The sequence below is a fragment of the Myxine glutinosa genome, chromosome 12, assembly GCF_964187855.1.
Source record: "Myxine glutinosa chromosome 12, kmMyxGlut1.1, whole genome shotgun sequence".
NCBI classification, from domain to species: domain Eukaryota; kingdom Metazoa; phylum Chordata; class Myxini; order Myxiniformes; family Myxinidae; genus Myxine; species Myxine glutinosa.
The window spans coordinates 34,746,368-34,759,659 of NC_136272.1; the positions used below are offsets into that span (position 1 = coordinate 34,746,368).

Consider the following 13,292-nt stretch of genomic DNA (forward strand, 5'->3'; position numbering starts at 1 on the left):
ATAAGACATCGATGGTAGTTATCGCATACGTTGTGACGTAGTGCGTCGGCAACCACGTGTTCACTCAAGTGAAGTGTGATATACTGTAACTGTAATGTTCAACGTTTGGGTTTTGGGGGCGGGGTGAAAGTACGTTCTCAATGCTCGTCAGAAATAATGTGAGGAAGAAGAAGAGAATTGGACCTCTTGAATCTAATGCATTTGGAATCGGAGATTAGAATAATTATTTTGACTCCAATCACATTTTGGAACCAACAAGACACATGCTCTTCCACTTCCTGTTTCTATATAGCAATATAAATAACTGCCTGCGTACGGTGTCCTCGTCCGTGCGATGTTATGTTTGAGGTGTATCCACCTAAAGTTGCGCAGCTCTACAGTCGTTCCTCCTGCTCTTATAAAGATCCATTTCCTTTGATTGAAAAGTAACTGGATGTTTGGCCTTCCTTAATTTTGAAAACGCACCAACTCCTATACCGAGGTATTTTGGAAATAAGAATGGAATTTTTTCCTCGTGGATTGGCCAAAATCTTCCGCGTGTGCCAACTGCCAATAGGCTGCTTTGGGGCTCGCAGGGTACACTCGCCAGTCGCCACTCGGAGTCTCGGACTCAGAAACCATTCTCGGTCATTTTTGGTTTACGCTGCATCCGCCTTCCGCCAGCTTGTGACGTATTTCGTGAGTAACGGAATTATACTACTGTGCTCTCAATGTTGAACGCGCTTGTCGGTAAAGTCTTGTAACGTTTACCGGGGACGTGTTCCGTTCTCTGATCTCTATACTAACTGGATAGGAGAGGAAGCTCATTTTTTTAAGCCATTTGACCGCAATCTTTGCTCTCCCACGAGTTCCAAAAACGAATGAATGGCACTGTTAGTGTTAGTAACTAACTTACTAAGGTGAATGATACCGATGAAATTGAAATGTGATTCCTCTTTTCCTTTGATCACGACCGTCGTGGTTTTTGCAACAGCTTTTCATAAAAACTGTAACAATGCTTTTTTTTTTTAAACACACGAATTGACTAAAATCAAGTGGGAAAAGTGGAATTTTCGTAGGAAATGTGAAGCCCTTGAAGTAAGTATTTGTATTGACGCAAACGGGATTTTCTGTGTTGCGGGGGGAAGGAATATGGAGGATTCAATGGCTTCCGGACCAATTAACGTTAGGCACGCTGTCCAGTTAGGATAGAGATCAGTGGTTCCATTGCCAAGCGGCTTGAGTGCTCGCCAAGCGGCCTGAGAGCTCGCCAAGCGGCTTGAGTGCTCGCCAAGCGGCTTGAGTGCTCGCCAAGCGGCCTGAGTGCTCGCCAAGCGGCTTGAGTGCTCGCCAAGCGGCTTGAGTGCTCGCCAAGCGGCTTGAGTGCTCGCCAAGCGGCTTGAGTGCTCGCCAAGCCGCCTGAGTGCTCGCCAAGCAGCTTAAGTACTCAAGCAAGCATTATCTGGAACGACTGGCTTTGCAAGCGATAGCAAACAGATTGTTAATGGAACACATTTGAACTGAGGCCGAGCACCCGATTTATTGATTGGTTGATTGTATCCCGTGTTAAAATTATATTCAAAACGTTTCGATAATTTTTTGCCTTTCCTTGATCAGAAATGGAAGGACCGAGGAAGAGGTGCATCTGTGACAGCAATACGGAGGAAGCAGAGAAGAGTGAGAGCGATGTCGTAGAGGAGAACCCGCCGAAAAAACGAAAGGGCGAGACGGCATCGCCGAGAAGATACGTTCCTCCTCCTCAGAAAAAGAGCGATTGCGTGAGCTTCAACGAACAACACTTTGTGGAGACAGAATATTTCTTTGAAAACGGCCTTCGTAAGGTACGCCCGTACTACTACGACTTTGTCACTCATTGCAAAGGGCGCTGGATCGGGAAGACCCTGCGTGAAGTTTTCCAACACGAATTCCTTGCCGAGTCCATCTCATACTACGAAGCAGCGGCCGAGGGTGGTCGGTTGTCTCTTAATGGAGGACGGGCGGATATGGAAACGGTTCTTCAAGACAACGACCTCATTCGGAACACCGTGCACAGGCACGAACCGCCGGTTATGGGTGCTTGTTTGCAGTTGTTGGCAAACACCGATGAGGTGGTGGTCGTCAACAAGCCCGCGTCATTGCCCGTGCACCCATGCGGTCGCTTCAGGCACAACACTGTGATGTTCGTCTTGGGTAAAGAGCATGGTCTTTATGGGTTACACACGATGCACAGGCTGGATCGGCTCACCTCTGGTGTGTTGGTGTTCACAAAAACAATCGAGGTGGCACAACGTTTTGACAAGTTGGTTCGTGAACGACAGGTCTGCAAGACATGCACATCGCGTCAAACTCTTTGTAATGAATGAATATAGAAATCGAAATGATGAAACAGTTAAAATTGTTGAAATATTGAAGTTTTTTTAGTTTTTGTATGCAACAGTAATATAGGGGTTTCAGTACCCATGACGCAGTGCATGCAGGTGCCATATTGGTTGGCAAGCTAAACGAGCAATAAAATGTAAACGAAACCTAACTAAAAAGCATCTGAAAATGCAAAGCCCGTCCGCCTACGCTTTGTATTCAGACTTCTTCCGTGTGCTAAACATGATGAAAACAGCTTAAAAATGCAAAATATTGGTGATTTTAGGTGACCGTGACCTTTTGACCTCAAAGGTGATAGGCTTCATTGACCCAATATGCAAACTCTGCTCAAATTTCAAGTCGATCAGATGAAAATTGATGATTTTATGCAATCTTAACCTTTGACCTTTTGATCCTTTAAAAAAAAAAAAATGCTTGTATCTTTTGATTAGTTAATGAACTCTGACCCAATATGCAAATTCTTTAAATTTCAGGCCAATCAAATGAAAATTGAAAATTTTATGCAACCTTGACGTTTTGATGAAAAAAACCACAATCTGCTTACCTTTTGATTAGTGAATCAATTCAGTGACCCAATATGCAAATTCTTTAAATTTCAGGCCATTCGGATGAAAGTTGATGATTTATGCAACCTTGATGTTTTGATCGAAAGAAACTCCAATCAGCTTCGAGCTTTTGATTAGTGAAACAATACGCAAATTCTTAAAATTTCAGGTCAATCAGATGAAAATTGATGATTTTATGTGATGCTGACCTTTGACCTTATCTATTTGTATTCATATTATCCATATTCTCATAATAAAGCTGTGTTGAAAATTTGACGACAAAAACAGAGGTGATTGAAAATCCATGTCACCTGCTGTGTGGGGGATGGCCTACCAAGGCCAAAAAGTAGCCTAACCCTCGATTGCAGTAAGTCGTAATAACAAGATAAATGTGCTAGATTGTAGAGCTACTGATGCTATCATTGCCAGGGAATTGAATACAAAGAACATGGCGGTGCATACGGCATTATGGGATAGCTCTGAAAACCCTCTATACAGTGTAGGCAGGTGTGATGGCAATAAAAGTAGTAAAATTATGAAGGAAGCTTTGCTGTAGGAAGTGCATACCGATTACACCTGTATCATCTACCTTTGAACCCTCTATGGTAGTGGTTCTCAACTGGTGGTCCATGGTGACCTTTTTTGGTTGTCCACAAAATTTGTAGCCCTTAATATTTTTAAATAAATAAATTTTCTTTTTGATTAATAAAGTGTTTTTAATTTTTAATTTAGCCAGACCTTTAACAAAGATTATTCAAACTACAATTTGAACTGGTGAAGAAGTTAAGTCACTCAAACGTTTGGGCCTGACGATCAGCCATGATCTTTCCTGGGCATAACACATGTCTGATTTTTCCGTGCTCTGACCCCTTCCCGCCCCTCTTTTTTTCCCCACCTGTGGAACCAACTTCCTCGGCCTGTTCATCTCATTTCTCCCAACAGGGTTTCAAGACAGCTGTTTCACCACCATCTTAAATCATCCCCCATCCAAAACTGTGATTTGCTTTACCCCATTAACCCCCAAGCCCACCTCTTTCCAAGATTCCAGTTTTTTTCCTTCCTTAGAGTTTGCGGCTGTATCCATCTTGTCCGCCCCATGTATTCTTCCCGACATCCCTTATTTGTCCAAGCCTCCCTCTATTTTGTCCCTCGACCTCGCTGTTGGTGTGTTCCGTCCTCTTTTTACTGGTCCTAATAACTGTCTTCCTGATCCATTCTGTGTTCTTGCTCTTCCACGACCTTCGACCTTGTATACAAAAAAAAGAAAACGATTACCTTTAGCATGCCAGCTCGGTTTCCATTTAATCATTTTGTTTTCAGCAGGTATGGAGTGCTTTTTATCATTTGCTTTTCATGGTGTTCAATTATATGAGTATAGTAAGTTGGAAGACGTAATTTAATAATAGTAACTTGTTTTCTGTTTCCTTTCGCTACCGTAGGTTGTGAAAGAATACGTATGCCGCGTGCACGGAGATTTTCCTGCACACCACATTGTCTGTGAGGAGCCGATCCTCGTGATGTCATACAAGGTCTGTTGGCATTCTCACTGTCTCAACTACAACACTCGATTGTTATCTGTGTACCCAAAAAGTTCAACAAGCACCTTCATTCAACTCTAATAATTATTTATTTTTCAATTTTGATTGCTCTCAATGTCAACACTAAACAAACACATGAACTACTTGTGCATCGGGTGTTAAGCTTCATTAGGGTTGTTATTTTCCTTCATTTATAAGGAAGCTCAATGACCATACGGTAGATATTTTGATCGGTTCTTCATTTCTGTTTTTGTGTTAGACCTCCATGTTGGATTATGGCTGAAGAATGAATGAATGAATGAATGAATGATCGTTTTAAGGCCATTTTCCCCGCTAGAGCGGGGGTTAGCCTTGCGGGCCCCATGACAATCATGGTTCCCTGTTTGAGGCAATGTTTTTATGGCCGGATGCCCTTCCTGACGCCAACCCTTGGTCACGCTCTTACGATGCGCAGGGATACGGTGTACCTGTTCTAAATTGGGGTACACACCGGGATCATTCATCCCAGCAAGCTGGTACTAAATTTGCCGACCTCAGAAGGATGACAGGCTGAGTCAACCCCCCTGGCGTTAATTCAGCGATCGACCGGGATTCGAACCCAGGATCCTAGGATCCCAAGCCGGCACCCTAACTGCTAAGCCAACACCAGGGATGCTAAGCTGAGCTGGCTGAAGACCAGCTCTTAAATCCTAGAAGGCCCATGGAGCTGTTTTAAATGTCACTTTGAAAATCATCATCATTTTGTGTGCAGTGTCTGCTGGTTTGCATCATTTCTGTAAGCAAAGCTGTGCCGCTGATGCAGTGCCCCCTGTATTGTGGAAAGGAGATTTGGTATCTAAGTAGAAACTCGCCGCCTCTTTACGAAATATGCTGTGGGATCTCACCATGACAACGACGATGACGATTTTTACCCCGTTCACGTGAATTGAAAGGCAGGGTTAAGCAATTGTTTCATGTCTGTCCGTCCGTCCGGTTGGTTGTCTGTCTGTCTTGTCAGTTTATGATCAAGGAACAGCATATTTAAATCGAATGATATATGTTGGACATTAATAGGAAGGCAACCTTTTTGTTTTACCGTATTTTGTGTCTGAATTCATCCCGATCGTACACGCACAGAGGAGTGAGGTAATTTTTTTCTCTGTTTTCTGCCTGGCAGTCAAACAAAATTGAAATTCATACCAAACAGGAATCTTGTGGTTTTTCAATTAAGTTATAAAGGACACAAACACCAAAAGTATTGCGTTAGATAGGATGATCTAGTAGACAGAGGAAAATGGTGGTAAATTCCGGAATTTATTTATTGATATGACTCGCAATGTTTATTTTGTTGAAGATCGATTCTATACTTGAACACTGTAGCACACAGATTGTCTGTCATAATACTTCCAATCACCTCTAGTTTTACAGTGTAGTACTTCAATTTACAGTGCATTCAGAAACTATTCAGACCCCTTCACTTTTTTCACATTTTGTTATGTTGCAGCCTTGTGCTGAAATCGTTTAAATTCATTTTTTCCCTCATCAATCTACACTCAATACCCCATAATGACAAAGAGAAAACAGGATTTTAGAAAGTTTTGCAAATTTATTAAAAAGAAAAAACTGAAATATCACATTTACATAAGTATTCAGACCCTTTGCTGTGACACTTGAAATTTAGCTCAGGTGCCTCCCATTTCTCTTGATCATCTTTGAGATGGTTCTACACCTTGATTGGAGTCCACCTGTGGTAAATTCAATTGATTGGACATGATTTGGAAACGCACACACCTGTCTCTATAAGGTCTCACAGCTGACAATGCAAATCAGAGCAAAAACCAAGCCATGAAGTCGAAGGAACTGCCTGCAGAGCTCAGAGACAGGATTGTGTCGCGGCACAGATCTGGGGAAGCCTAAAAAAAAAAATTCTGCTGCATTGAAGGTTCCGAAGAGCACAGTGGGCTCCATAATTCTTAAATGGAAGAAGTTTGGAACAACCAGGACTCTTCCTAGAGCTGGCTGCCCCGCCAAACTGAGCAATCGGGGGAGAAGGGCCTTGGTAAGAGAGGTGACCAAGAACCCGATGGTCACTCTGGCTGAGCTCCAGAGATCCTGTGTGGAGATGGGAGAAACTACCAGAAGGACAACCATCACTGTAACACTCCACCAATCTGGGCTTTATGGCAGAGCGGCAAGACAGAAGCCACTCCTCAGTGAAAGGCGCCATCTCAACCTGTTTCTCTTCACAGCATCCATCACAGGCTCTATTCCCATCATCTTTCGCAATTCATCATTTCTCTTCCTCTCTCTCAACGATACTCCGCACATCCACCGAACCATTCGCATTTCCACCCTTTCCAGCCTTCGTTGCTGCTCTACATTCATTACCCATGTCTCGCTCTCGCTTTAAGTAGCAGTAAGTGATTCGGAATTGTTTGCATGCCTTTCCCATAATTTGTACCTTACACAATCCTGTTCTTGTAACCTGCATTGGAGGTGTGTATTGTATAGGCTAGTCAGTGGTTTCACATTTGAACCACCGTCCTCATCTTTGGCATGCCACAGTTTGAGGCGATCAGGTGTTTATTTATTGGGTGTTGTATCGAGGGTGCTCGTTCCACACTTATCAAATTATTGGCCAGATTTTACACAGTGATGTGCTATTCCTGACTGTCATCCTATCCAGCTATATTGCCTTATTATAAGTCTTCAAATATTTGTTGTGGCTGACAGGATGGCCTTGACCTCAAGGTACGCACACTCGCCTCTAATGTGTCTAGCCTGGGTTTGAATCCTAACCCAACTATAAATTGTCTTCCCGGTGTTTCACAGGCTGGGTGATTCATCAATGTGTCTGCCTATCGCCGGTACCATGGACAAATTCCATGTTCCTGCCCTAACCGACAGAGGGGAATAGAAGGCATCAGCGGCGCAGTCGTAGTCTCAGCCAATGATGCCCCTGGACAGCCTTGCACTGCATGCCAAGGAATAAATATTTGTTATAATTTCTCGAAGTTCCACCATTATCGAGGCTTGTCACAATCCTGGTGCAATATGCTGCTCGGAATTTGTCACCAATTGGAGTTCTGTCTTTTAATTTGTTGATAATACTCCAAATGTTGCATTAAGTATTATTCTGACAATTCTTTCTAATGCAACTATGCCCTATATACAATGACGTGAAAAAGTAAGTACACCCCATGTAAAGTTTTGACTTTTTCAACATATTTCAACATGCAGCTATTTGATCTTCATTTCAACAATATTGATAGATAAAGGTGATATAATATAACAAATATCATGAAACATTTACATTTTGGAGTCCATTGTATAATTTAAATAAACATAAATGCAAATTTCGCATGTGGAAAAAGTAAGTACACCCTTGGCTCTAATAGGTGGTATTGCCCCCTTTGGCAGAAACAACCTCAAGTAGGCATTTCTTATAACTATCTACCAGTCTCTGACATCGACTGGGAGAAATTTTTGCCCACTCCTCCATGCAGAATTCTTTCAGGTGTGCGATGTTTGAGGGGTTTCTTGCATGCACAGCTCGTTTCAAATCCCCCCACAACATCTCGATGGGATTTAGATCCGGGCTTTGACTTGGCCATTCCAGAACCCTCCATTTCTTTCTTTTCAGCCATTCCTTGGTGGATTTACTGGTATGTTTAGGGTCATTGTCATGTTGCAAGGTCCAACTTCGGTTGAGCTTAAACTTTCCGACAGATGGCCTCACATTATCCTCAAGCACCCTCTGGTACAATGAAGAATACATAGTGGATTCTATGATGGTGAGCTGCCCAGGCCCTGATGCAGCAAAGCTGCCCCAAACCATAATATTTCCACCAACATGCTTTACAGTTGGTATCAGGTTCTTGTGGTCAAATGCTGTCTTTGGTTTTCGCCAAACACGTCTTCTGGTACTGTGGCCAAATAGCTCTACCTTTGACTCATCTGTCCAGAACACATTGTTCCAGAAGTGCTGGTCTTTGCCTAGATGTTCATTGGCAAACTTTAGTCTTGCCCTGATGTTCTTTCTGGACAGCAAAGGTTTCCTCCTGGCACACCTCCCATGTAGATCAAATTTGTGCAGCCTCTTTCTTATGGTAGACTCGTGCACTTTGACATCAACAGTGGCAAGAGCTACCTGTAGGTCCCGTGATGACATTCTGGGGTTCTTAGAGACTTCTTTCAGCATCTTGCGGTCTGCTCTCGGGCTGAACTTGCTGGGGCAGCCTGGCCTGAACAAGTTGGCAATTGTTTGGAATCTTCTCCACTTGTAGATGATCTTCCGGACAGTCGAATGATCGATTTCAAATTGTTTGGAGATCTTTTTAAATCCCTTCCCAGACTCATAGGCATCTATAACCTTCTTTCTGAAGGCCTCAGAGAGCTCTTTTGATCTCGGCATGGTGATGCCGCACACTTGAACAACAAAGAGCAAACCAAACTAAATGTCTGAGGTTTAAATAAGACAGGTTCCTCCAAGATCCTTTCTAATGATGTTCTAATCATTTGCACCTGATTCTAATTTTAGGTATTTGAAGTAGTGATAAATGTAGGGGTGTACTTACTTTTTCCACATGCAACATTTGCATTTATGTTTATTTAAATTATACAATGGACTACAAAATGTAAATGTTTCATGATATTTGTTTTTTTGTATCACCTTTATCTATCAATATTGTTGAAATGAAGATCAAATAGCTGTATGTTGAAATATGTTGAAAAAGTCAAAACTTTACATGGGGTGTACTTACTTTTTCACGTGACTGTACACTAATGTTGTTCATTAATTTGTAGGAATGAGCTGTTAATAATACATGACTTTCAAAATGGCGTATGAATGCTAAATGAGGCCTTTTGCGCATGTGTTGCGTGCGTTTTTACACTAACTCGGTTGAGCTCACCGGCCACTTTTGACTGGCCATTGCTGGTGTGAAATCTGTAATTCAAATCGTCTTTTAAACACAATTTTCAGCATTTAAATAATGGAGTGGCAATTAAAAAATGGTTACAACAACAACAACAACAACAGGCATTTTAAGGCCATTTTCCCTGCAAGAGCAGGTGTTAGCCTTGCGGTCCCCATGACAATCTTCTCCATTTTGCTCTATTTTCTGCATCTCCCCTTGTTTACCCCCTTGCCCGCATTTCTTCTTCGACCATCTTTAGGCAAGTCTTTCTCGGTAGGTGGTATTTCCCCGTCCTCTACTTCCTTCAACATTCATTTCCATCACTCTTCTCAACCAGTCACTTTCATCCTTCCTCAACAGATGACCAAACCATCTCAAACTGTTTCTCTTCACAGCATCCATCACAGGCTCGATTCCCATCATCTTTCGCAATTCATCATTTGTCTTCCTCTCTCTCAACGATACTCCGCACATCCACCGAACCATTCGCATTTCCACCCTTTGCAGCCTTCGTTGCTGCTCTACGTTCATTACCCATGTCTCGCTCCCATAAATCATAACACGTCTCACACATGCAGCAAACACTTTTCCCTTCAGCTTCAACGACACTCCCCTCCTCATCAGCACACCACTCAGTTCCCGAAACTTCTTCCATGCACATCTCTCTTGCAACCGTTGCCGAGTCTGATCCACCTTCTCCATTCAGCATGTCTCCTCGGTAACAAAATGTTTTCACACCTTCCAGCTTCACGCCGTCTCCAAGATCCTACTCAACATTTCCTCCATCTGCAGCTCCCTCTGTGCACACCTTACATTTGAATGTATCTGCCACACTGGTTAATGACCCTCTCAAACCACTACATTTTTGATGAACCCTCTCAGCGCACATTGTACATTAAATGGAATTCACTCCGACACCCTTCCTGCACACAGCACACGGCCACTTCCCAGTTCTTTCCACCTCACCACATGCTTTACCACTTGCCATCACCTTCGTTTTTCCGATATTCACCTTCAGACCTTTTGTCTCCAACTAATTAAAAAATGGTTAACAAACCATAATTGTTCTGTTCCTGAATGCAAATCGGATTCATGAGAATATAGGAATATGAGAAATATTTGTGGATGATAGGAGTCGAGTTCCGATCATCTCCGGTTCATGCAGTTAGCTAGCGGCAGCGTTTGGTGTGACACACACACACACACACACACACACACACACACACACACACACACACACACACACACACACACACACACACACACACACACACAAACTTCTCCTTTCACCAATAGGTGCAAACATCTGGTATTTATTTTGTGGCCCCAACCAAACAAAAGCTATATATTTATAAGGGCACTCACAGCCTATCAAACTTCCATCCACCTAAACATGATTAATACTAAATATCCTCATTTTAAACTTACCCTGTGCATTGACAAGCCTCAGATATGACCTTCTAATTGGTGTAAAGCAACACTAAGGTTTGGTTAGAACGCACCCATCTATGAATCTTTGGCCTTTCACGAGCCCACATCGTCGGGAGTTTGGACACCCTCCTCATCTTTGAAGTTGGGAATAGGGAAGGATCAAACTTGTCTAAGATTGCACAATGAAAAATTATTTAGTTGTGGCAACCGCCGGTTTTACTACATGGTTACATCAATGATGTTTCTTTCCCCATAGGTTGGCGTTTGTCGAGTGGACCCTAATGGGAAGTCTTGTCGCACGGTCTTCAAGCGCTTGTCCACCAACGGGAGGTCAAGCGTGGTGCTGTGCTATCCAGAGACGGGGCGGATGCACCAGATTCGTGTCCACCTGCAGTTTCTCGGGCACCCAGTGCTGCAAGACCCTGTGTACAACTCTCCAGTATGGGGTGCTGCTGGTGGGCGTGGTGGCAATTTTTTAGTATCAGACGAGAAGTTGTTGTTAGACCTGGAGGAAGAATATAAAAAAGTGAACATTGTCCTGCCTCCTCATAATTTTGACGAGACAGGGAGAAGTAAAAAAGAGGTCTCTTGTGCTGGATTAGATGAAGTGAAGAAGTTGGAAGAACAAGAAGAGGTAACAGCCAGTGTGGAAACAAGAGAGAATTGTTTTGAGGACAAGTTGGAAAATGCAACTAACAATGATCAAGCAGCCTTGGAAGAACATTTGCTTGAGCAGAAACCAGCTGATCTTGATGAAGATAAGAAACAAGCGCAAGGTCTCGATGAGTTAGTGATGGAGCTCGAAGAATGTGTGGATGATGTTGATGTGAATACTTCGGAGGCTTCCAAAAGCTCAAGGATCACCTCACTGCAAAAAGCTGTGACGTATGATTCCTTGTGTAGCGAATGCCAAGTGACGAGGCCAGACCCAAAACCAACGGAATTAGTAATGTGTCTTCATGCACTTCGTTACAAAGGCCCGGACTGGGAGTTCTCGACTCCAATGCCAGCTTGGGCACATGCAGATTGGTCTGAAGACGATTGCGTGAATGACTCTGTAGATATCGGATAGATTTATATTTCCTTTGTTTTTTGGAACCTGCACAGTTTCTTGGTTTGCTGAGTGAGTGCTCCTTATCTTGAGGTGTGATTTAACTCCCATTTTTATCTTTTTGATATATATATGTATAAAATTTTTGCAGTCATTTTTGGCAGCTCATTGTTGCATATTCTTCATGTTTTAAAACGGAAGTTAATGGTGGATAAAGGTTTGGATACCCTTTGGAGAAAGCAGGGAACTTTCTTATTGCTGATTAATTATCAAGTTTTCTTGGATTGTGGTTGAGAGTTCACCTGGAATTTGATTGAGATTTTGATGAAATAAAAATCAACAAAAAGGTCATTCGTATCAAATCTATAAAAATGGATGATGTAGTTGTGTTTTCATTGAGAACAAGGGGCTGATACTTTGGGCCCCCACCTTTTGGGTGGTATGAAGAATAGATATTTGATATCTGAAACCTAAATCTTTTTTTATTTTTATTTATTTATTAAATATTCATGTACACAAGCCAAGTTACCGAGATGGTTGCTATGGCAACATTCAGCCAATCACAGCCGTGATCGAATCATGTTGAGACGATGCCACGAGGAATAGATATCTGCAATATGAAAGCAAAATGTTCAGGGTGTTTTCAAATATCGTGTACACAAAAGTACATGGATGGACGATCGGTTGGAGTTCATTTTAATGTTCCCTGTGTTTGATCTTGTTGGAGAGGCATGGTACAACAAGTATGAACATCCAAGTTATCTGCTTTGTGTGTGCCACCCCACACCCTCTCTTGTGTATAATATACCAGCAGGAGTACCTGGTGTTGCCCCGGTGTATAATAGATTAGTAGGGGTACCAGAACAATCAAGGGAAATGAAACGTCCGTGAAGTTAGCACTCTTTAGCCTTTACTCCAATCAAAGTATGGATTGTACCATTACAAAAAAGGGGGGTGAATAGGATAACGGGTTGAATCGGGAGGGAATCCTAACCCGAGTTACCCTAACCCAACCCAATTCACCTCATGTTTCTCAGGGCATTACCCAATTCATCAGTTTCTCGATTCACCTCTTATTCATGATTCCCCGATGCACCCCTTTTTGTAATGGTACAAACCATATTTTGAATTCGGTAAAGGGTGCTTGGCTTCATGTGTAAATGAATACACAATCAAAGGTTCAAAGAAACTGCCCATGAACAAAGAGTTTTTAGTGACCGGAGAGGACGGAAAGCAGAAACCATTTACACCTTGAAATAATAGAAAGATGTTTTTAGAAATTAATATTTTAATAATGACATTGAACGTGACCCCATTCTTTGGACATTTAGATGTCTTGGGAGATGTCGAAATTGAGGGCAAGCTACAAAACATCATCAATATCTTTTATCAATGTACACGGCTCGATCTGTATATGTGCAATCAAAATAAAAGTTCAACAAGTATTCTTTGACATTACGTTGTCAGGAGT

The 13,292-nt window shown here is 42.4% G+C and overlaps 1 protein-coding gene across 3 annotated transcripts; it reads left to right on the forward strand.

Moving 5' to 3' along the window:
- Positions 1 to 385: 385 nt before the first annotated feature.
- Positions 386 to 12,172, forward strand: LOC137437965 (pseudouridylate synthase RPUSD2). 3 transcript variants are annotated; one of them, XM_068132763.2, is made up of 4 exons: positions 386 to 678; positions 1,597 to 2,297; positions 4,343 to 4,432; positions 11,027 to 12,172. In XM_068132763.2, exons 2-4 carry the CDS (start codon positions 1,599 to 1,601, stop codon positions 11,840 to 11,842), a joined length of 1,605 nt encoding a protein of 534 aa, XP_067988864.2. In that variant the 5' UTR covers positions 386 to 678; positions 1,597 to 1,598; the 3' UTR covers positions 11,843 to 12,172. The 3 variants fall into 3 exon arrangements, with proteins under 3 accessions (XP_067988864.2, XP_078622833.1, XP_078622834.1); XM_078766707.1 differs by having other exon boundaries at positions 669 to 1,077; XM_078766708.1 differs by lacking the exon at positions 386 to 678 and adding an exon at positions 782 to 899.
- The last annotated feature ends 1,120 nt before the right edge of the window (positions 12,173 to 13,292 follow it).